This window comes from Eurypyga helias, unplaced genomic scaffold (genome assembly GCF_000690775.1).
Source record: "Eurypyga helias isolate BGI_N326 unplaced genomic scaffold, ASM69077v1 scaffold29193, whole genome shotgun sequence".
In the NCBI taxonomy this organism is placed as follows: Eukaryota; Metazoa; Chordata; class Aves; order Eurypygiformes; family Eurypygidae; genus Eurypyga; species Eurypyga helias.
Genome location: NW_010243582.1, coordinates 1 through 22,888, shown reverse-complemented (window position 1 = coordinate 22,888; position 22,888 = coordinate 1). Strand labels below are relative to the sequence as shown.

General features: G+C 41.3%; 1 protein-coding gene across 1 annotated transcript; it reads right to left on the bottom strand.

Moving 5' to 3' along the window:
• Window positions 1-2,090: 2,090 nt before the first annotated feature.
• On the bottom strand, window positions 2,091-19,456 carry ACTR2 (ARP2 actin-related protein 2 homolog (yeast); the record flags this gene model as incomplete). Its single annotated transcript, XM_010149483.1, has 8 exons — window positions 2,091-3,615; window positions 4,847-4,979; window positions 5,397-5,542; window positions 6,233-6,382; window positions 7,183-7,319; window positions 9,603-9,675; window positions 13,699-13,914; window positions 19,346-19,456. Coding segments are annotated over 8 exons (1,137 nt in total), but the record flags the coding sequence as incomplete, so codon positions are not given.
• Between the last annotated feature and the right edge of the window lie 3,432 nt (window positions 19,457-22,888).

The window sequence follows — 22,888 nt, the reverse complement described above, 5'->3', positions numbered from 1 at the left end:
GCCACTCATCCACCCAGGAAGTTGACAATTAGAAAATTTCAGGTGCAAGAGCTGCTTCAAAACAGTGCATTATTCTGAATGCTACAGGCTCACCCCTCATGGATTCCTTTTATCCGTTAGAATGAGCGGTGCAGGTGAAGTAGCATGAGGTCACAACACCAGAATTTTTCCTAAACAGAGCATCATTCTGTAGCTTCTGAGCTCAGCCAGGGATGCCGAAGTCAACGCAAGCTGAGGGTTCTTCCCATTTTGCAGTAGCGAGCACAGAGCTTGAACGTGAAGAGATTCCTGTCCAAGGATCAGAAAGTGATCTTCTTTTAAAAAGAGACTAGGATAGAGGGAGAGGAGTCTCGGCTAGAGAACGAAACAGGCGTGTTTTCCTCACTCTGCGACAGCAATCAATAGGGAACACGTTATTCTGCCGTGCCAGATTTCCTCAGCATAAGCAGCTCGTAGGGAGTTTTGTGATGGAATTTAAGTTGGAGAAAAACTGACAGAACTGCGATTTCCCAAAGGAAACAAAGCAAACATAATCTACTTTGAAAAAAACCTGATTTTATTTTTGAATTGAAGAGACCTGTCACTTTAAATAGATGTTTATTTCCATTCGTGGTCTCAACCAGTGCTGCGTGTTAACATTATTCAGAACTGTATAAAAAGCCATTTGTGTTACATCGGTTAACATCCTAGAACACTTGGGGGGTTTTTTTTTGGGGGGCAGGGTTTGAAGCAGCTTAATGTTAAAAATAGGATGTTCCCCCCAAAAAACCCAAAACTTACAACTGATGCAGCATCTTCTATTCTAATTTGATAGGAGGTGAAGCATATTGCAAATACAACTCAAGTTGTTTGGTCTCCAAAAAGGAATTTTAAAACCAGATTGCTTTCCTAGCAATACTGAGGCTGTCAGCTGAGAGAACACACATGCACTCTCACATGTGCAAGCACACGCAGGGAGAACCGCACCGAGCGCAACTGGAACACCCCGTCCAGTATCTGGATTACATACACGTTCTTCTGAATCCGTGACAGCTGTCGTTTCAAACACTAGTTGCCCTTTTTTTAATAGATGCATGGTTTCCATGGAAACCCAAGATTCTGCACAATCAGCTAACATCTATTACTCGTGGTGCTGTGAAGTTCTCTAGCGAAAGGGCCAAGTCCCAAAGCCTCTGACACTCAAACATGCACCATACTTAAGCCAATGAACAGGGGAGAAGGTGGTTTAGAAAAGGGGTTGCGGGGTCAAGGTCTAGATTTGAAAAATCACATGACAGATTGTCATTCAAAAAAAAAAAAAAAGTTTTTTAAGTCATTCTTTGGTTTATTTCCACGATTCTCAACGCTGTCCGAAAAGCCTGGAGACAGTCACATGAGAAACCATAGCTCTAATGCAAGCCCACAGCATTTTTAATTCTTATGTATTAAATGTTCAGAAGACGACAGGAATTCAGAGTACCCCTTACATTCACGTCCCCAAAAATCTAGTAACTGCTGAAGTGCATGCACTGAGGCATGACCGGCATGCCTGTAAATCCTTATCGTTCAAGTTAAGAGTAAATATAGCTGCAAAAAACCCCACCCACCTATAATTAAATGGCCATTACTAGCAATACTATAGTGACTGTCTTGTTATTAAAGAAACGCAGACACGGCTTCTGCCCCCTTGGCTCGCTCGGCCAAAAGGAAGCCGCCTGCTCGATTTAGGAAGAAAGCAAATTTTAAGACTCTAAGGGAGTTTAATATTTCCGTGTTCCTGGGGTCAATTATTAATGTAAAGACAAATGGCAAGTATATGAAAGCATCTCATACATTCCAAGGTTTGGAAGTCAAAAGCAGATCTTGACTTCCTTATGCTTAAACGTTATGGTAGGCTTGGAAAACCGGTACGAAGGGATAGAGTATGTCCGTGAACAGCACAGTCGAACTAAGCCTAGCTGGCCTTCGTACGCTTGCAGGTTTTTGCTATACTCGATGTAAGGCAGATTTCATTGCAAAGATAGTTACCAGTTCACTAGCACGAAGAAAATAACAGGCAACTCTACTCAGAAAAGATGACTGGTAATTACTAGTGACAACTTCTATTTTTCAGAACAACTCAGCTTTAATGTACTTTCTGGAAACAGCATTTTCATCACTAGTTTTCGCTTTCTTCCCCATCCCACGTTAAGTATCAAAAAATCAAGCTTGGACAAAACGAATTGTGGATATTTACCAATAAAAACATCTATTCCAATGTTATTTTTAACTGGAACAAATACAGGTCATTCTTGATAACCTACTGCCAGTGGTTGCTTGTAAGTATCTGCTTGCTGCAATAAACCCCGGTCACTGACATATTCATTTGCAGTAACTACTTGGCACTAGGTTAATATACTTGGAAAGTTTAATGGAAGTGCTTCTGATGCACATACAAGCACTTAAAATATCAGACCTTTAAAAAAAAAAAAACCTTAGTTTGGGCATTTTAAATATCTATAGTTACAGTTTTCACAAGCATTTCTGAAAGTATTAAACCTCTTCAGAAGTTGAGAGGCTCCTGTCTCAGCACATCTAAGTTTCTCAACAATTACAGAACAGCTAATTAAACATTCTTGCTCCCTATGCCGAGACAACACGGTACCAAAATTTAGCTATAAAAAGAGGCATTTTTGGTCAGACTGACCCCCAGCCGTCCCTTAACAGTAAAAGCAACACAGCTCAAACCTGTCTCCTCCCTCCAGAAAAAGAGAGACACCTAAGGCCACAAATTTACATTTGCCAGAATATCAGGTGTTTCTCTGTTTGTGGCAACTGTGTACATGCCCACGTAGAGAAATACGGTACGACAGCCCCACCACCACCCTAGGGATAAACCACCTCAGAAGCCAGTTTAGGCAGCAGCGCGTATGGAACCACATGACGTTGAAAGAGCGCATTAAAGCCATTCCAGCTAGTTAAACTAGTTTCTAACAATGTTTAGTCAAAATTCCTAATTGCAGGAAAGAAAAAAAAAATCTTAACGTAGAGAGAGGCAAAAAGATGCAAAGATAACCACCACAATGATCCAATAGCAAAAAAAACTCCTCTTTAACGGTTTTCTTATGCTAAAAAAGGCACACAACCCCTCGTGAACTAGAGACAAAAGCTAGCAGTACTACAGCAATAAACCCAGAAGAAAAAGCCTACCAGAATTACCCAATTGCCTACTGGGAAGGAACAATGAAGTAGACAGGCTGCTTTTGCTCTGTTTTGTTTGCAGGGAAGTGGTCAAATTTAATAGTCAAATTTAGCCACATTAAGAAACGTTTAACAAAAGCGACCCCAAGAAACCAGAACAAAACCTGACCTTTGGGTCAAAAGGCCACAGACAGGCCTTTCCATAGCATGTAGCCGAGTGAGTTCAGAGATTGGCAATGAAAGAAAAAAAAGCTTTAGACATGTGATGGGAACAAGCTTTGGGATTTATCGAACAGTCACACCAAGCTTCTCCAGCACACGCACTCCCTTTTCCTGGTATTCTTGTCGGGTCATCCAGAAGTTGTCTTTGTCTTTCATGATGTCTGCTAGAACTGCGCCACCTAAAAACACCATGTGCTTTCGACGGGGTGGATCTTCAATTCGGATCTTAAATTTCTGGAGATAAAGGAAATAACTGTTAACTGGGGTTCTTGAAACACAGCCTTTCAGAATAAAACTCTGCTTTCCAGCAGAGCAAAGAAATGGAAACCGTTTAGTGAGAAAAATGCAACAGAAAACGGAAACGCACTCACTCTGTGTGGGCTTCCAGCTTGCACAACCGAAGTAAAATAACTACTTTGTACTGGAAATTAGAGAGAGCTATTGACACTTCCCCCAAAATTATACTTTTAGTGTATCCACAAAAAGCCCAACAGCCAGAATACAAAATTAAAGACTGTATTTTTGCATTTCATGACACAGTAGAGTGAAATGCTTCCTATGCTTCAATGGCTAAGATTATCAGAAGTTACCAGTTCACCAAAACACAAAATATTTTAGAATTATACCAAGATTTAGAAGGGCAGATGAAACAGACTTTAAATTTACCCAATCTAGGCCAGCTTAACTAATTAATATTCCCTTAAATTCTTTGATGCTGAAGCTCTAATTCCAAGAGCAAAAATGAGTACAGGCAAAGCTATGTGTGAAATATTATCTTTGACTTAAAACACTCTGTACAACTGAGTCATTCCACATAGCTGCAAAAGATCTTCAGAGAACACTGTAATAAGAACCAGGGAAGGTCAATTCAGTTCAACATTCAAAACTCCATTCAAAGGAATGTTCTCTGTCAATCTCTCCTCCTTGGGAAGCAGGCAGCATTACACTGCAGTGTTACCTCCATAACGTCTGCGGCTATTGCCTGCTTATCACAATAATCAATGGACCAGGGAAATTTATTCCACTTGAGGGTGTGGAATAACTAACTGGAGCCTCTTGGAGTATTTTGCTTACAGCATGAACCAAAACCTCCACAGATTAAAAATAAATAAATAAATAAATTTTGCTCAATGATGACTTTAAGACCCAAAAACTCATTAGCTTTGTTTAACCTGTATTACAGTTGTGCCCCAGCATCTCTCAGCCTGTTTTACATTCAGACTAACCCAAGCCTTCAGGAATTACTTGCCATTAGCACAAACTAGAAGGTGGTTTTATTGCAAGTACCTACGCACAAGCCACCCAGACCAAACGCAGGGGCGGGAAGAAGAGAGCAGCAACAATTTGGCAAGTTGGGTGGATGGTCACCCGCAGCTTCTGTCATTCCTGACTACTTGGTTCCCTCTAGTGGGGACTGAGGGCAAACCTCGGCCTCAGGCAAACGAAGCAGTAACTCGGTACCTACCGAGAGTTTTTCCACGTCTCCTTTCAGAACCCGTTCCAGGTAGAGCTGTTTAAGTTCTCGCTCCAGTCGCGAAGGCAGCCCGGGGTACATGGTGGACCCTCCAGACAGCACAATGTGCTTGTAGAATTCAGACCTGACCAAAAAATAAAATTAGTCTTTCTCGTGCAGCATAGCACACTCTGTAGTAACCTGTAGGTAACCTGTCCATAGAAGGACATCAGTACAACTCTAAAAAATGGCCACTGCACAAAGACAGACTTTGCATGAGTTTGGTAGACTCGCTCACAGTTTTGCAGGCATCCCAGAAAGCAGCAGTAAAAAAAACCTACTGTGCTTGCAAGATTTTATCCTTGCTCATTCATACCAAAACAGCCAAGGTGGACAACCCATTAAGCTCCAAGATCTCAGAGGGAGCCCCGCTCCCACTACACCCCTTCCCCCAGCAGCACATGTGTTAGTGTCGACAGCAAAAGAGACGATGCTCTGTTTGAACGCAGTTCTTGCGTCACCCCTGCTCCCCGACAGAGGATTTCAAGCTTTTGGCTCTTACCTGGTATCAATGTCAGCAGCCTGGATGGTGTTGAACAGCAACTCAGCCACACCAACCCCCTCTACGTTGATTAAGTGAGGCTGGAAGAGAGCCTCTGGTGCCTCAAACCGTTCTCCACCAACTTTGATAATCCTGCCATCTGGAAGCTAGCGAAGAAAAAACACTACTTTTAGCCACTGGGACGCTAAGCCAACCAAGAGGAAATGACCTACATTGTTCCCTGATGTTTTAAAACAGGAAGTTGTTGATAATTGCCACCACTGCAAGAAGTCATTTAGTACTACTGAAAGGAGATACAAATGCTTCCATTTTTTGCAATTTACTCCAGAGCCATCAGGGACCAGGCACATCGATACCGACGTGCAACACATTTCTTTGTAACACAGTTCCTAAAATCAGCTTCAAATCTGATCTTACAGCAAGAGCTAACACTCTCCCGCAAGTTCTTTTCTCCCATGTTTGATCACAGGAGGTCTACCAAGTCTACCTTCTCACCACCAGATGATCGGTCTCATGCCTGTCACTGCTGGACACTGTCACGCATGGATGAAGCCGGAATAATCCGACATGCTAGAGTAAGTGAACTTTCTCTACAAGTTTCTGTACTATAACATTGGAATTTCAGGGATCTACAATGACAAAACTGAGTACAAAGTCTTAGGGAAACTCTGAAAATTAAAAACAAAAGCTTTTAAATGTTTTCCCAGAACCAAGTAATTTGATGTCTGGGAACTGAGCTACTGCCAAGAAAAATTTAGAAGGAAATCAAAAGTAAATGCTACCTGAATTCAAACCTACGAAGTGTAGGACAAGAGCAGCAGTCTCAAAACACTCACCGTGTAGGATTCAACTAGTACTGTGGTCTCTAGTGCCAGTTTCTGCTCCTGTTCAATGTTGTAGCCCACGTAACACAGCTTCTCCTTGATCATGCGAACGGTCTCAAAGTCGGCAGAATGGTTGAAAGCATATCCTCGCAGTAAGAGGAGCTAGAGGGGACATACCAGCTTAGCAGGAAATGCAAACAGCCCAGACCTCTGTCAGTAGATGGGTACATTCAACCACCTGGCTTAAAAAGCTCATCCCCCTTTTGTAACTGCAAATCTGGTATTAAGTCAAACCTGTCACAGTGTATTCATTATTCCTAGGATAGCAGAACAGCAGCAGCATTACTCCAGGTGGGAAATTTTCTTCCACATTATGACTTCCCGTATAACCCGTTAAGTGAAAGATAACCAAAGTAATTCTTAAATTTAGGACTTCAGAACACTCCAGTATTCCAGTTTACCCCAAGATGTGTCAATCCAGAGTGTCGCTGCTATTAAAAAAAGACCAACCACAACCAAACAGTCTGCAAAACGTGGTCTTATTTAACAATCAGGTAAGAATCACAACACACTTTTCCACCCTGTAAGAAAATGTTTTTCTGAAAATACGAGTAAAACTGACAAAATACAATTTTGTTTTCTTTTTTTTTTTTGTATCAAGAAAGCCAACTCTTGAGTTTTTCCTTCCCAAATATGGAATAAAATCCCTTCCCACAAGACTGTCACTAAGAAAATGCAAGGTCTCTGAATAATATCAATCATATCATATGTGATTCAAATAAGGAAACACAGAAGGGATAGACCCAAGCAATACAGCGACTACAAGAGTTCTTTATGCAATAAACTTAAGAGTAATAAAGGAAAAATGTAGAGTGGTTTCCTAGTATCAAGGGATTTCAACTTAAACCAATGTACCACAGATAGACCAGTCTCAATCATCTTAAAAATTCTTTCCAGCTTACCTTAATGAGGTACCTAGTGATATCCCTCCCAGCGATATCTAACCGTCTGGTGAGATGGGGGAGAGAGAAACCTTCATAAACTGGGCAAATATGAGTGACACCGTCTCCAGAGTCCACAACAACACCAGTCAACAAACCTAAAAGACGGGGGGTGGGGGGAAGTACAACTTTTATTAGCACCTTCATAAATACAGCAGTATAGTAGCAAGTTTAAGAGAGAATTTTTCATTGTAAGCTTAACACAACCTCTATTACCCCAGTCTTTGTTTGGGGAAAAGAGTCACAATTTAAAACGCAGTTATTTCCATTCAGCTGGATTTTAAACTTCAGATTTTCACAGTAACAAATGCTTGCATATACATTTTTTTTTAAAGTATTACCTCTACTTTTTCCTAGATGCTCATAACTCTACCATTCACAATTCTATCTGGTGTTTCAACATCTTAAACTGCACTCTAATTAAAAAAATCCTCCAAGATCATTAAATGCTTGTGGGGGCACAAATCCCTCCTCAGATTCAGCTGCATATGTGCAACCTCATATTCATTTTTCAAATATGAAGAAACCTGGAGGTATTCACGCTACAAGTTTACTGTGTCACGATTATTAGGACTTGTTGATTTTGGCTGGTATTCAAACAAACAAAACAATGCTTTCTTAAGGTGGAGAATATTTGGACTATACAGCACACATCTAAGGGTTTTTTTTTTTCCCCTCAAAGAAATAGCATTAGGCTGAATCAGATCCACTTTCATGGGCCAAGGAAATTAACTCTGGTGAAAAAAGTTTACAATAAAGCCAATAAACCTTAAGGTGTACAAAACTGAGATACCATAAGTGAAACAGAAGTTTCTATACCTCGCTGAGAAAATATATAAGAAAGGTGCAAGTTGATTAGAAAACAGTTCTATAGTTTCTCAGAAGGTACCCAAAGCAAGAAAATATGTTTTAAGGGGAGACCTTAAACTAACGAAGGAACATTTAATATGTAATGGCAAGGGGTGTCAGTTTGGCTATTGTAATTTGCTCAAACTTTGTCAACAGGAGGCAAACAAATTGGCTATTTGCCTCGATGGACCAGAGAACCCACCTTGGTTCAGCTGTGTGACCAGATCTTCAGATTTATTAGCGACCTGGAATAACCGCTAGGCAAAACACAAGTCTTGCAATCGGACACACGCAATAAGGAAGGAAACAGTCACAAGGGGCTACACCTAACTCCAAAGACTGCTGTGAGGAACTGCCAAAGAATTTCCTAATTAGAACTAGGTTTTGATATATCAACCCCTTTGCCTTTAAAAGGCACAGGAGCACACAGAATTCCAGGTAAAAGCAATGATTATTCTAAAGAGAGTTTTAACAGCCCCAAGAAAACATGGTGTGCTAAAATGAAGCACATCTCTCTAATTTTAGCCACTACCCTAATCTGTAAAGTAATAGAGAACTTTAAAGAGCTTTTCTTTATTTTCAAAAGCAAATGTTCTATTTATGTGCCACTTTGGTTTTGTATTTTAGAAAGTCTTGGACTTTCTTTTACATGACAGCTTGTAGAAATACTATGGCTGGCTCGACGCTGGTTTACATTTTGATATTCACAAAGTAATCAAGCACTATACAGTAAAATACACGTCCAATAACAGCAGAACCTCAGGATATATATATTAGACAAATACTTACAAAGAACCAAACCAAAAGAAAAAACAAATGTGGGAGAGAGAGTAGTAGCACAGATCACAGCAAATAAAATTCATATCCCTGTCTGCAAAGGCAGTTTTGCTTCAGCTGCTTTCAGTGACTTGCCTAACAGAACCACTCTTGGAGTACCCTACCACTTTTTGCTCTTGGAGACTGAAACTACAGCGACACATTAACAGACGGGGATATTTTATCTTCCAGTGTGTGACAATTAAATACACCAAGCCATGACTTGACAGACGTAAGGAGTCACATTATAAGAACTCCTGTGCTTGAGCAACTTCTGAAAATCTTACGAGGGATTGCTGTCAATGGTAGAATCTCTCTCCTCAAGCTGAGGATCATTTATTCTTGTTTATCTGCAGTTCAACTTGTTTGAACTGAAAACAGTGCAAAGTCACCTAGTCAGCTGCTTGAAATTCAGTTATGGTAATAATTTTCTCCTTGATCAGAAAAATCAGAAGCAAGACCTCAAAACATGCCAAAGGTGAAATGACTACACCCAGGTTTTTTGCGTTTACAAGCGTGTCTCCACGGCTAGTCCCCAAAAATAACAGCAGCAGTGGTTATGTATCAGCAGTTCCTCAAAACAAAAAGCAAGCCCGTAAGAGAGAGCTGAGCTTGCCTACAGCAGTGTTGAATTCAGCCCACTTTAATACCATACTGGAACTCTGGCTCAGCAACACATTTATAAACTAAACAGATTTTAAGTTATCTTTGCCTACCTTGAGCATACAAAGTAAGAACAGCCTGAATGGCTACATACACCCCAGAAAACTGGTATGTCTCAAACATAACCTGTAAGATTAAGGCAAAAATTAACGTCCAAAACAGGCCAAATGCTTAAAAGACATTTCATATGTTTGAAAACTGTCATTTCATTAATTGTGTAGTTTTACTAATCAAAACCACTTTCCAAGAAATTTCACCACACAGATTCTACCCCAACATCAGAAACCTATTTGCTTTAGGGCAGTTAAGTAGCACATTCGGTTCTATACCTTACCTGTTCACGCGAGATGAGCTGTATGAAATACTCCACATCCATTTAGCAACGGAAATGAATACTTTCAAGAAAGCAACACACCAATTTTTGCAGCTTTACTAAGCCATATCCCAAGTGCTTAACGAGCAAGAGGCAGTACTTGTAGACCAGCCAAGCACTTCATTCCTCAAGTGTGCCTTGGGAATGAAATCTTTGTGAAAGGGGTATGTTCTAAAAGTAATGAAGTTCACGGGTTTTTATTCTTTATATCAAACCTACAGACTTTGTACAACGGCAGACCATGTCAAGTACAGACCAAACAGTCTCTTAGGCATACGGGCCTAGAATAAGGCCAGTATCACAGATTGTTCTCTGCATCTGGGCCGTCTTCTTCCCATCTTTAGAGCACAGCTGATGACAAACTTCTAGAATTAGTGCAAAATCCACTACCACTGAAATAGGACAGGTGGGGCTAATTCTGTGACTGCATAGCGAAAGCACAGGTTTGCAGAACTCGTACGGAAGCGTGGGAAGTAACTGCCTGTCTTCCAGACGAGGTTCTCCCAACCACTACATTAGTTTCAGCAAAGAAACAGAGCCTAAGATTAAAGGACACAGAGTTTATAGAATGTTGTCTTCTTCATAAACACAAAACAGGCCAAGTAAACAAATCGTACTCTACAGCAGTTTTCCCCTCAAACAGCTTTACCAGGAAAACCGGATGAACTCTGATTATTCCAGCACATACAGAAGTTCTCCTTTTGCCATTCTGAAACTTCTAGGATCAGAAACAGATTAAATCCCAAGTACTCCCACAACTCAAGTAAAAGATATCTAAATATTTTTAAAGAAAAAAAAACAAGCTGATGCTTTACAATCTTAGAATTCCAACCTACTTAAAACCCTCCTCTGTTAGAATAATTTTAAACAGCTGGCCCACATCAAAAGCCTTGCAAAGTCACATTAATTATTTCACAGCTGCATCGAGAACACTGCAAAACCCCTGGGGAGAGTGATCCCGCCTTTCTCGGGGCATTTGCTGTGGGCACCCAGTATTGCAGAGGCCAAGCAGAAAGGAACACGCAGGGGGGCAGACGCAGAGCGCCCTGCCGCGAGGGCATCACTCTCCGGGCTTTCAGAGGTTTCCAGTGTGAACTGGGTAATATAAAAGGAAACTTAATACAGCGGTCAGGTGCACGGGCTAAGAACGAGCAAGATATTTCAAGTCTTGCTAGTAACTTCCACACCGGCCACAATTTAGCAGACACACAACACCTCCAGAAACAAGAAGCGGAAGCGTCTGCCAGAAAAGGAAGAGCTGAAAGGGCAACAACTCAAAGAGAGACTCAGTCTGAGTAGTCAGTGCCTAAAACCAGCACTGTTCAGTGCATGAGTCTTTCATACAACCTGAGTGCTTGCTAAATTAAAACCTGATTTAAGAAAAATCTAAATTCATACAACATAGTGAATATTCAAAAAGCACTAGTTACTGCCTTCACATCCTGTACTAAACTCCAGAAGCCACTGCAAAAACCTTTTACAGCCTATATGCAGGCCTTTGGGGGATTGCTATTCTATCTTTAGAGACATCTAGGTCTATTCTGTTTGGCATGGAAAATACCTTGACGTGGGACATTTATGTTGACAAAACTTTAGATGTAAACACTGAGCAGGATGTTCTCCTGAGAAGATTATTCTTCTCGTGACAGCAGCTTTTGGATTACCTACAAAGCAGTGTTCTAATGGGACAGAAAAAGGAAAAAAATACAAATTGGGGGAAAAAAAGGAAAGTAAAGACTGAGTTTGGGATTAGGATAAGCAACTGCTAGAGCTGCAGTCTCTACAGCTACATGATATGCCAGTACAGTCTGGCTGCTCCTAAGGGTACTACAAAATGAGAATGCAGCCGATAACTAGAGACAAACAAACAGCAACCACCCAGTTAAGCTGAGAAGCAACCAGTCCTGCACACGCTACGAAAGAAACTGCACTTTTTAAACATATATTTTAGGATATAGCTGCCCTGACGACGTAGCAGAGTTTGATGGGGCTACAGGGCGAGGAAAGAGAATTATTAGAAGTAGAATGAAATAGGCGTATATAGTTATCTAACCTTTCAATACGGTCAAGGTAACAAAGCTCTTGGTTTAAAATGCTACTGCACTGTATCACAAAAGGCAGAGACATTATTATGTTTTCTGCAGGCTTTATGAAAAATCGTAATTCAGTCCTGCTCTTCCTACCGGGCTAGCCGCCCCGGAAAGGAAGAGTCCGTGTCAAAAATGGAAGGGGTGTAAGTATGTTGCAGTTAAAAACTCAGTATAGCTAGTCTTCATGACACTGATCCATTCAAGATATTAATAGAAACAATGAGCTTCTGTTTAACTCAAATTCAGTTTACAAAAACGGATTCTAGGTCTCCCTAATTCTCTGGATTACGAGTATGTACAACATCTGGAGTAGTTAAAAAAAGAGTAAACGGAGCAACACAAATATTTTATCAGACTTCAGAAGCCATACAAGGCTCTTCAATCTATGGTATAAAATTACTCAGTACCAGAGTAACTAAAACCCAGCCTTTTGTGTTTAGCAGGAAAACAGAAACAAGAACACTATTGTAGACAGCTGAAAAGCAAAGAAGCCTGAACAGGAAATTTTTTGCTACATGGAGGCCACCCAGAATAATCTGCTGTGTCTATCACACCACAGCTGACTGATATACAATAGATGGTATGACTAAAGTTGCATTACATAATACTCAGGGAATAGGTCCCTAACATCCACAATTGCTAAGAAATGCTGCATTTAGATTGCACAGTTTGAAGTTTTCCCAACTTTGCTATACTTCACTTGCTCCCGAGTCACTGAAAGAAAAGATTAGCGCAACTATACTTAGTGCCACGTTGCAGAAAGCACTACCGTGGCTGTCGCAACAGAAGGTTTTTAAAGGGAATGGCAGCAGGTAATGACAAAGGTAAATTCTTATTAGACTAAGCAAGAGATTTGGGGAAAAAAAATATACATACACAGAGTTCTGATAAATGGATAAGGTTTCAGACTTAGAAACCACTTTTCCTGCCCTATTAGCTACTCTCACAACATATTAATTACGCTTTTGTTACGCTGAGTACTTGCATTAATTGGAAATAATTATGATGCTGCAGGGGGAGGGAGGGAAACTAAACTTTTGTTCTCCTCAAATGTTACTGCTCTTCAAAACTGAGTCCTTGTCGTAGGGTACTAGAGCTAAACCATATACATCTGACCACCTACATTAATGCACGGTTCAGATGGAGCTTGGGTCACCCAGGGCAGCACTGTGAGATCGAGGATCCAAGAACCAGGCTTTCCTTCTTAGAAGGCTTTCATTGGTAATCCCTAGCATTAATCAAAGTTTAGTGAATCGGTTGTCATCACACCTTTGTCTCAGCTACCTCCAACACCACTGCTCCATCTGGTAAGCATCATGTTGCTCAAGCCCCAATCTCTTCCGAAGCATTACTGGCTTACAGAAGTCCAAGTCACTTACAAGTAATTAACATCCATCCAACAGCTAGCAATTGGCATTTCTTTGATACATGAAGATAAACCTGTATTTCCAATTCTGTGGCCTACTGGTGATATGACTTGAGACAGAAAGCCTGCTTATAGCTTTTGAATGAGATCAGCTTGTTTGAATTTAAGCACAGTAGCCTTCATTACTACGGCTGAGGACCAGCTTTGGTTAGAAGACAGGAGAACTGCTTTGCCTCAGACAGTTACCAGGTGTTCCAAGAAGTTAAAAACTCCTAGCGATGCTTCAATGAAAGTATATATCAGTTTCTAGACAGACATACCTCCACAATCTTCTCCCTGTTTTTAGTGGGATTCATGGGAGGTTCTGTAAGTAGTATTTTACAATTTTTTGTGTCAATATTAAGTTTTTCTGGTCCAAATGTGTAATCCCAGAGGTGCTTCATATCATCCCAGTTCCGAACTATGCCATTCTCCATTGGATAATTCACTTCCAGCATTGAGCGTAATTCACTTGCTTCGTCACCAACCATGAGATCCTGTAAAATTTTAATAAGAAAGTACGTTAGTGCTTGCAGGCTTTTCCAAACACCAAAATCGTCAAGAATGACAGTGAACTGCTCCAGCCCGTGTCCAACTGTGTTCTTAAACAACACCCACACTTTAGAATCATTTTCAGGTACTTAGGAGACAAGCAGAATATAGTTCATGTAGTATTTAAATTTGGCTGATACTCATCCCAAACCTTTTCCACAATAAACTTTATTAATTCCATTTCTCCAATTAACCTTAAACCAACCAATAAACCCTGTTCTGGCTAGATACCACAATGACCTTTAGAAGTACAGATGTTTCTCCACTGACATCTCCAAAATTCTTTTATCAAATACTGATTTTTAAGGGCTGAGATGCAAAGTAGCACATAAGGGTAGTAGGTGGGATTGGCAGGATATTTTTCCATGCATGTTGCAAATTTCTGTGCACAATACCAAAAAAGGAATAATGAGTGGTGAAGAAGCATACCGAACAGTAGCAAAAGCAAATAAGAGATTAGAAGTTCCACGCTAGACATTAAAAGAAACAATGGTTTACATATTGCCTATGTCAGTAGGGTGCAAAGAGACACATCTACATATAAAATATACCCTTGTCTGTTCCATGCCAAAAGTCCCAAGCCAAAAACCCCAGTAGTGCATTCTCACACAAACACAACCAACTAATGCATAGCTTCTATAGTCATCACACTGATTAAGCAACCTGTTTATCCAAGTTAGTTATGTGAACACTGCACATTCAAATTAGTAGCATCACATCTTCTCCTTTCCCACGTATTTCCCAGAGGAAGTTTGCACAGTAACATCTTATCTTCCCTCCCTACAATATCCCACACTTTTCTAAAGAAGCCTTAACGGACTTGCTTGTGTATTTAGCCTATAAGAGCGTATTTCTAGATGCCGACAGCACTGTTTCCATACTAATATTAATTTAACTGCAAAAACCCCAAAAGCTTCACACAAAAATATGCCACCACAGTTGGCGGTTGCCGTGGCACAGAAAACTTGGAAGTGAGGTTTGCCCAACCTCCTATTCAATACTAGGGGGGAAAAAAGATGCACAAGAAAAAAACCCCGGCATTCAGTTCATAATGCCTTTTTTAGAAGTAACCTAAACAGTTACAGTTGACTACGTAAAAAGGAAGTTAGCTGGAAATAGTTTAAATCAAACCATTCCTCTTCCAACCTCTCTCGCTCACAAGGCGTGTTACTTGTTTTCCCTTGCCCAGATCACACTTGGGTTCCCTCAAACTGTGCAGAAGTAAAGACTCTTCACATTTGCAATCAAACGTACCCTAGTGAAACCGTACTGTGAGAACTCCACCATGCCACTCTTGAGAACCTCAGACAACACAAACTCCACCAGTTAGGGGAATCTGAAACCTGCTTTGTGCACTGTTCTTCCAGGCTCTGTGCTACCAACCAGGATGGCCCAGGAAAAGGCCCTATTCAAATGTGATTGCACAAAACTCTCCGGTCCCTTTAAAACCAAAGTTAAAGGGCAGAACAGTTGTTCTCAAGAGCACAGTAACAAGCGTGCGCGCTTAGCAGGTGAAGAGGGAAAAGGACAGCACAACTGGATTTGCAGAGAGGAACCCATGCCGTGACATTCAACGTTTCCACCACTTTGGTAATCAGTCTTAAAAAAAAAAATGCTTTTTCAAGCCCTTGGTTTGTCATGTTAAATATAGCAATTTTTACTGTTAAAGATGCTGAGCTCATGTTATCTTTAAGACTTATTCTTACACCTTGCAAAACTACAGGTTACGTAGCGTTTGGGAGCAATACATTAAATATTCTCATGAATTAGTTGCTAGTAAACCAAAGCAATGAACAATGTCCAAAATAAGTATGTATTCAAATGTAAAATGTAGGACCAGACGAAACAATGAATAGCATCAAAAAATAACATAACAGCTACTAGGTCCCATCAAGCAAAAATGGTAAACAAACAGCACAGGGGCACCTCACTTACCATCTTTTTGTTATTCTACTTCAACAGGTCAAGAAAGGTGAAGAAAGAAGGTAGAAGCAAGAAAGTCAGAAAAGGCCTAAATGAAATTCTCAAATTATTTTAAGTACACAGTAGAAATAGGCTGAAAAGAGATGCACGTACAGTGGGAAATGATCTGAGTTAGTGCAGTTAGGGCCAAGCTAACATTCTCAGGATCTCAGTTTAAAATGTCTGTTCAAAGGAAGGTATTGCTACACGTCACTGGCATGTCACGTTTATGCATCTCAGGTTGCAAACAAGATCAGCCTCTCTGCCTCTTCCTCATAAACAGGAGTCTGTGCATAAATATTCTGGAACACTGGAGTTTTACCCTGGGCAAGGTGTTTACACAGACAAGACTCGGCACGAGGCGCCTGACCGTAACAAGTTCTGACAAATGCTAAATTTTAATTTTGGTTTAAATATTCTGCTTTAAATACCCGAGAACTGAAAACTGTAACATACAAGTATACACCTATATGCAGGCTAATATGTTCATATAGTATAGAACAAATACCCAGAAAGAATCAGAGAGATATTTACTTAAATTATGGCATCTACTCTCAGAACAGAAATAAGCAATCATGAAGTGCAGTAGTGAGAGCAGTGTCTCAAAGCTCTTGCCCTGTACTTAGCTATGGAGGGAGGAAGATAAGATAATTAAAGCAGTCGGGAAGCACTAGGAGATCTTTGAGGCAAACATCGACCAAAATTGTACTAAAGCCATCTTCACAATTACTGAGGTTTTTCTTTCTTTGATTAAATTCACTTTGAATCACCCAGACTGTTAAAAGCTGTAAGGTTAACAGTGCAATTGAGGCAAATCTACCTATTTTGCAAACGGTGTCTGAGGAAAAGCTTGTAGAGTCTCTGGCAGCTGCCTCTGCACAGGCAGTACCAAAGAGGCTGGTCAGAGCGCAGCCCTCTTCTCACCTCAAATCCAGCAAACGACCTTCTCTGGGCTGTCTTCGGCAGAAACTAGCAGAACTGTAGGACATGCACTACAGCTCAGCAGGTCTGATCTGCCTTAAAATCCTAATTGTTTCAATGAGTCAAAGCTACTCATCAGTCCTGCCTTCCTAAGGAGGTTAACAAACCCCTAACCTGCGGCAAAGATTAGTAAAAACTGAGAGCAGCACCTATGCTTCTGGTCTTAAGGTCGCAATTTTAAGCAAAATAATCCCAGGATTAACTGATCTTCTGTGTTTATATTCTGAACTGGGGAGACCCAGTAGCAGAAAAAGCTATATCCCTGCTGCTGGCTGAAATTACAGTCCAGAAGGAAAACAGGGACAAAGCAACTTTCAACCAGTAACTCAACAGATGGGTGATAACCACTGTTTTGATCAGCCTCCAAACTCTTGACAGAGTTTTTGAATTTCACCAGAATGACAGCTTTTCTGGATAGTTTTGAAAAGTTAAACTGATAATCTTCTTGACAGCTTCCTTTACTCAGTTTTAAACTCGTCCCACAAGAACTTGCAGCGAAAGGCTAGAATTAAATTTTGGGGTAAAACTCCTCTGCTAAATACATTTGTTAGGAATCCGCAAGGATCTCACAAAGAAAACCTGCACTCACACTTAACAAGTCTTCTTACTGTATTCTCCTACTGCATCATCCTACTGGGATACCCAAAGTATCCGTGGCAGGGATTTCTTCCCTCAGTAGAGTTTCCTTAAGAAAGGGTGACAAGCTATTATAGGCAGATGCTATAAAAATTCTAGGAAAAATCTAGGTACAGTTTATACCCTAAAATAGACCCATGTGGTCCATGCTCAAGCAACACGTGACGGGCAACGCATGCCAAATTACAGTTTACTGGTCCTTCCACACTCATGTCAGCAATACCCACATCCACCTCCTATCTTTCCAACTCAACTCTGTCACCTGTAATATTAAACCAAGTTATCAGATAATCAGAGGATACCAAAACTGGCAGGACAGGCTGTATCAGATCAGCTGGAAAGAAAAATGACATCTCTTCAACAATGAGATTTCATGCAAGAGATTTTTTTTTCTTGGACTTAGGACTGCACAATCACTGCACAGCCTTCATAAAACTTTACCAGGACCTCCTCGAAGAAATTCTCACACTAAGTTCAAGTAGATATCTGAAGAAACACCTCTCCAAGTCTTGCAAGATAAAGGCAGATGTTTTCCCTCTCCTTAAAAAAAGTCCTGTCTACTGTGACAGGGAAAGATCTCCATCCTTCTGACCAAAATGTCCTAGCTGACACAAGGTAAGCAGTATTGCAGTATTTAAAAAAACCACCAGACAACATTTTGGAAAGGTCTGATGTCTTTCACCCTCTTGACTTCCCAGTATGGCCTTCTGCTGACACTACTGACTTCTAATGGGCAGCAGCAAAAATCAGGTAACTGCTGCTCTTCTTGTTGCCCGTAGGGTTCTGAAAATAAGGAACAAGACTGGGCAGATTTTTGGTTTTCCTTTTACTAAGCTGCTTCTCAGAAGCCACAGGGAAAGCCAAATTAAAACCCTGTACGTGTGTGGTTCTATTTGACCTTCACTGTGAGGGCTTCTACAGTTCTGCATTGCCTCCTGCTTCTCCCTCAGGTTCCTGCTTCTGCCTTGCTCTCCAATTGGTGCTTGCACAACTGTCTAATGAGGCAGTCAAAACTTTACCTGACAAAGAAATCGCTCGTTTTCAGCTTGGTCACTGAAGGGGCTCACCTCATGACTGCACAAGCAGCACGACCAGCACAAGGTGAGAACGTGCAGCTGGAAGCAAGGGGGAAGGATGTGACCACAGCAGGGCCAAGGCATTCACTGAAGCCTGTGTTGCAGAAGCAACTACTAACATCTAAAGCACTACTCTCTAATTACAAAAAAAAGCGAGAAATTATAGCTCCCCAGACTTCAGAAAAAGATTCTCAAACCGTTGTTCCCCCCCATTCCAAGCTTGGAATAACATCCCAAGACAAAGTAGCCTGAGCACAGCCTCTCCATCTCTAACTGATGTGGAATACCTATGCCTCGCAACAGAAAAAAGAAAAAAAAAAATAAAAGAAAAGAAAAGCAATAGAAACAATGAAATGCAAACACAACCAAGGTTAAACATCTCACACAAGATCACAGATGATCAACTGTGAGCAGAAAGCAACAGTATAGAAAGACCTGGAAGCTCCAGCAGTTGTTCAGCATTGTCTGAGAGTCTCAGAGTACAGCTCAGTAACAAACATCAAGCACTTCGGTGGGATTTCTGCCTCCTAATCTGGACATCATTCACATATGGCCATTTGAGGACCCTTTTTGCCCAGAACAGTTTGAGCCCTACCTGCTGCCTTCTATCTGAAGGCCTCCAGTGCTTTAGATTACCCTCTTAGTAACTCTGTGACAGGCCCAGTACAGAAATTATCATTCTTAATCTGTCAGAAAGGAATTAACAATGAAAAAAATTTACCTTGATTTCAATGTTTCCCACTTTAGCGGTTGATCTTATAATGGGTCTTCCAACCAAAGCTGGAAAAATGTGCTCCGGAAAATTTGAGCCTGCATAGCCACATTTCACAAACTGAAAAGGAATAAATAATTTTATTAGAATATACATCACTCTTGTTTAACAACAGAAACCTGGTTGGGGTTAAAAAACTGAAAGCCCAGATGTAAGAGCATGTGTCCCACTGGAAACCAATAGGATTTATACTTTCAAATCAATTTCACACGTTTCAGATGATACACGGTTGTGTAAAACTGAATTACAGTATTTTCCAGGATGCTTTCTGAATCAGACTCTGATTTTTGAGAAACTATAGTAAAACGACTACGTACACCGAGAGGTCCAAATAATAATATTAAAAAAAAAAAAAGGAGTTCAGTCTGAATTTGGATTTCGTGCCACTATAAAATCTCTAGCAACCTTAAATCCATCATATTATAATGGATACCCTTATAACGCAAACGAGACCAAACGAATTTGCCTCTGCAACTGGAGCACACGGTAGCATGATGAATTACACATCAGAAACAAAAAACACCTCTGTCAATTCAGGTGTTACGCTGTTGTAACAAAAATGTTTTAGCAGTGAGATAGCAGATAGCCTTTGCAATTCAGATGGGTTTCTGAGAGTTTCATTAACTGTGTGGGTCTCTTTTACAGATACGAGTTTGCAGCACGTGCATCTAAAACCAACAGCACAACCAAAACCTCAGCTGATGGCAGCTCACACTGAACGGGATACTCCGAAAGGGTGTTTGTTAGACAAACACGTACAAAAGGAAGCTTCATATAACCAGGTGCCAAGACAGTATACACACTGAGAAAAGAGTCAGGATTAACTGAAGGTAAAAATATGTATAGATACAGTCACAAGAGGAAGCTGAACTGTAAAACAGGAACTTTAAACGTGCCAGCAAGAAGCTACAATTTTAGCTAATGGGATCAGCAAATGAGGCTCTTCGGCCATCCTACTCCTTCACACACCATCGGACATTCTGCTTGCAGCTCATACGGAGCAGGCTTCTCTCCTGTTCCGAGGTACGCCTTGCGTACTGTGCTACATCAGCATGACAGAACAAAACCCTGCAGCCCCAAACGAAACGTTACGCGTTTTTATCCGCAAAATTACTCAACCATCTAGGCCTCCCAGCAGTAACGCAGCACCACAGGATCATTCAGGATGGAGGGAACCTCGGGAGCTGTCTCGTCCAACCTCGGGCTCAAAGCACTCAAACACTGAATTCGGCCAGTTTGCTTAGGGCTTGGACCCGTTGGGCGTTGGAAGCCTCCATGCACAGACAATTCATAACCTCCCTGCGACCCTGTCCCAAAGCTTAATTATCCATTTCAGGTTACGAAAAGCCACCTGCTAGAATGCCAAAACGTCCTCCAAGTTTTCTGACGTGAGGGCTGAAACAAGTAGCACATCGGAGTACAGTCAACTGTAGCTGAGGGGTTTCTGTCACACCAAGGTCACCTTCTGCTGCCCCAAATTATTCGCCTTACCATGGTAAAAAAGGCACCTGTTCTGGAAATAAATTTATAAAGCCAGTTATGGAAAGAGTCAAGAGACATTTTAAGTAAAGCTGAGCTAATATGGGGGGGGAGGGAATTTTCTTGCTTTTGTGACCCTAGCTTCTTTCACCCATTCAGTGCTTGCTGTCTCCAAAGGCGGAGCTGTTCGGAATAGCTGAACAATGACACTGTGCATACAACTCACTTCACTCATTCTACTTCCACCGAGTGCTCCGAAAAGGCAAGTACTTATATTAAGGCCAGAATTCCTAGGAGTTATAGGGATCTTATCTCTGTATTCAAGAATGCAGTGCTGCTACCAGAAAGCAGAGTAGCCACAAGTATTTCTGGATCATACCACCTGAATACACCAGAAGTTTTATGCCAGAGGAAACACATGAGACATTTTGAAGGACTGAGACGAGTTCAAATAACGGTGTCCAAAATAAATATATGAATACAAACACAAACCAAAACAAACAAAAAACCCCACTCCCCCTCAGACTTCGCAAACTACTGCATTCAGGGCAATCACACAATTTTTGTTGCTAGTATAAAATTTAGGTATGCTTGATACAAATTCCATTGTGCAGGACCTAGTCAAGCTAGAAGGAAGTTCTATAAAACAGTCCATACAATTCCATACTCCAGCTTAGGGTTCTATAAATTACAACAAGAAGCGCCTCTGCATAGCCCATGCACCTTTGCACCCATATATTTGCTTCCAAAACAAACAAAAAACCTTCCCCCCATCACGAAGCAACTTCCCTACCAGTCAGCACCAACTGTGCTGGTCAACAGAAGCAACAGGACCAGTAACAGAATCACAGACTGGTTTGGGTTGGAAGGGACCTTAAAGACCATCCAGTTCCAACCCCCCTGCCATGGGCAGGGACACCTTCCACTAGACCAGGTTGCTCAAAGCCTCATCCAGCCTGGCCTTGGACACTTCCAGGGATGGGGCATCCACAGCTTCTCTGGGCAACCTGTCCCACTGCCTCACCACCCTCTTCAGGAAGAACTTCTTCCTGATATCCAATCTAAACCTCCCCCCTTTCAATTTAACCCCGTTCCCCCTTGTCCTGTCACTACAGGCCCTTGTAAAAAGTCCCCCCCAGCTTCCTGGTAGCCCCTTCAGGTACTGGAAGGTGCTATAAGGTCTCTTTACAACTCAAGCTACCAGAGCACCCCTCAAGAAGCTCTGCTACCCACACTCCTAAACCCTGACATCTGGGCAAATAAACCCTGAGATTTGTATAGCAACCACTGAGATATGCAACCAAAATGACTACTACACAAAATCAGTACGTGCTTCTTGGCTAACCTTAAAAATACCTATTGAAATCACGTACAGCTACGTTGACCTAGAAAACGCTGGCCTACAAAAATACTACTCTAAGTTCTTACTGTTTGAACTGCAGTAGTAACTTCCAGCCCCTTTCCACGTTGAGACCGTGACACACCTTCCTGGGAAGTTAACCATGCTGGCGATTAACAAATCCTAGATATTAAAAACAGATTGTCAGTTCTCCAACCGGCCTAAAACACAGTCAAAACCAGATTTAATCTACGTGAACTACAGTGAGTAGGATTGAGCTTGGACATTTACAGTCTGTTCCCTACCTCCTTCAGGCCAGCACAGAGACTAAAAAAAAAAAAAAGAAAAAACACACCGCACATTTTTTACAGCATTTTTTAAACTCAGCAGTAGATAGGAGGGACAGATTTTTAACTCTGTCTCCTCCCCCTCAAATCTGAAATTTCCCCCTCCAGGCTACAGGGAACTTTGGTGAAGATGAGAACAAGTCAGCCTCGTACTTCAGCTTCCCCATCAACGAGAGCATGCCCACTGCAGTATTCCCCCTGTCGTGATACTGAACGTTCGGCTGGTTTGGTAGGTTTGTGACGACGTAACATTCGGTATTATGGCTGAAGAACCAGACTCAGTAAAACTACCAACAGGTAAAGGCACCTGGGTTGGGGAAATCCTAA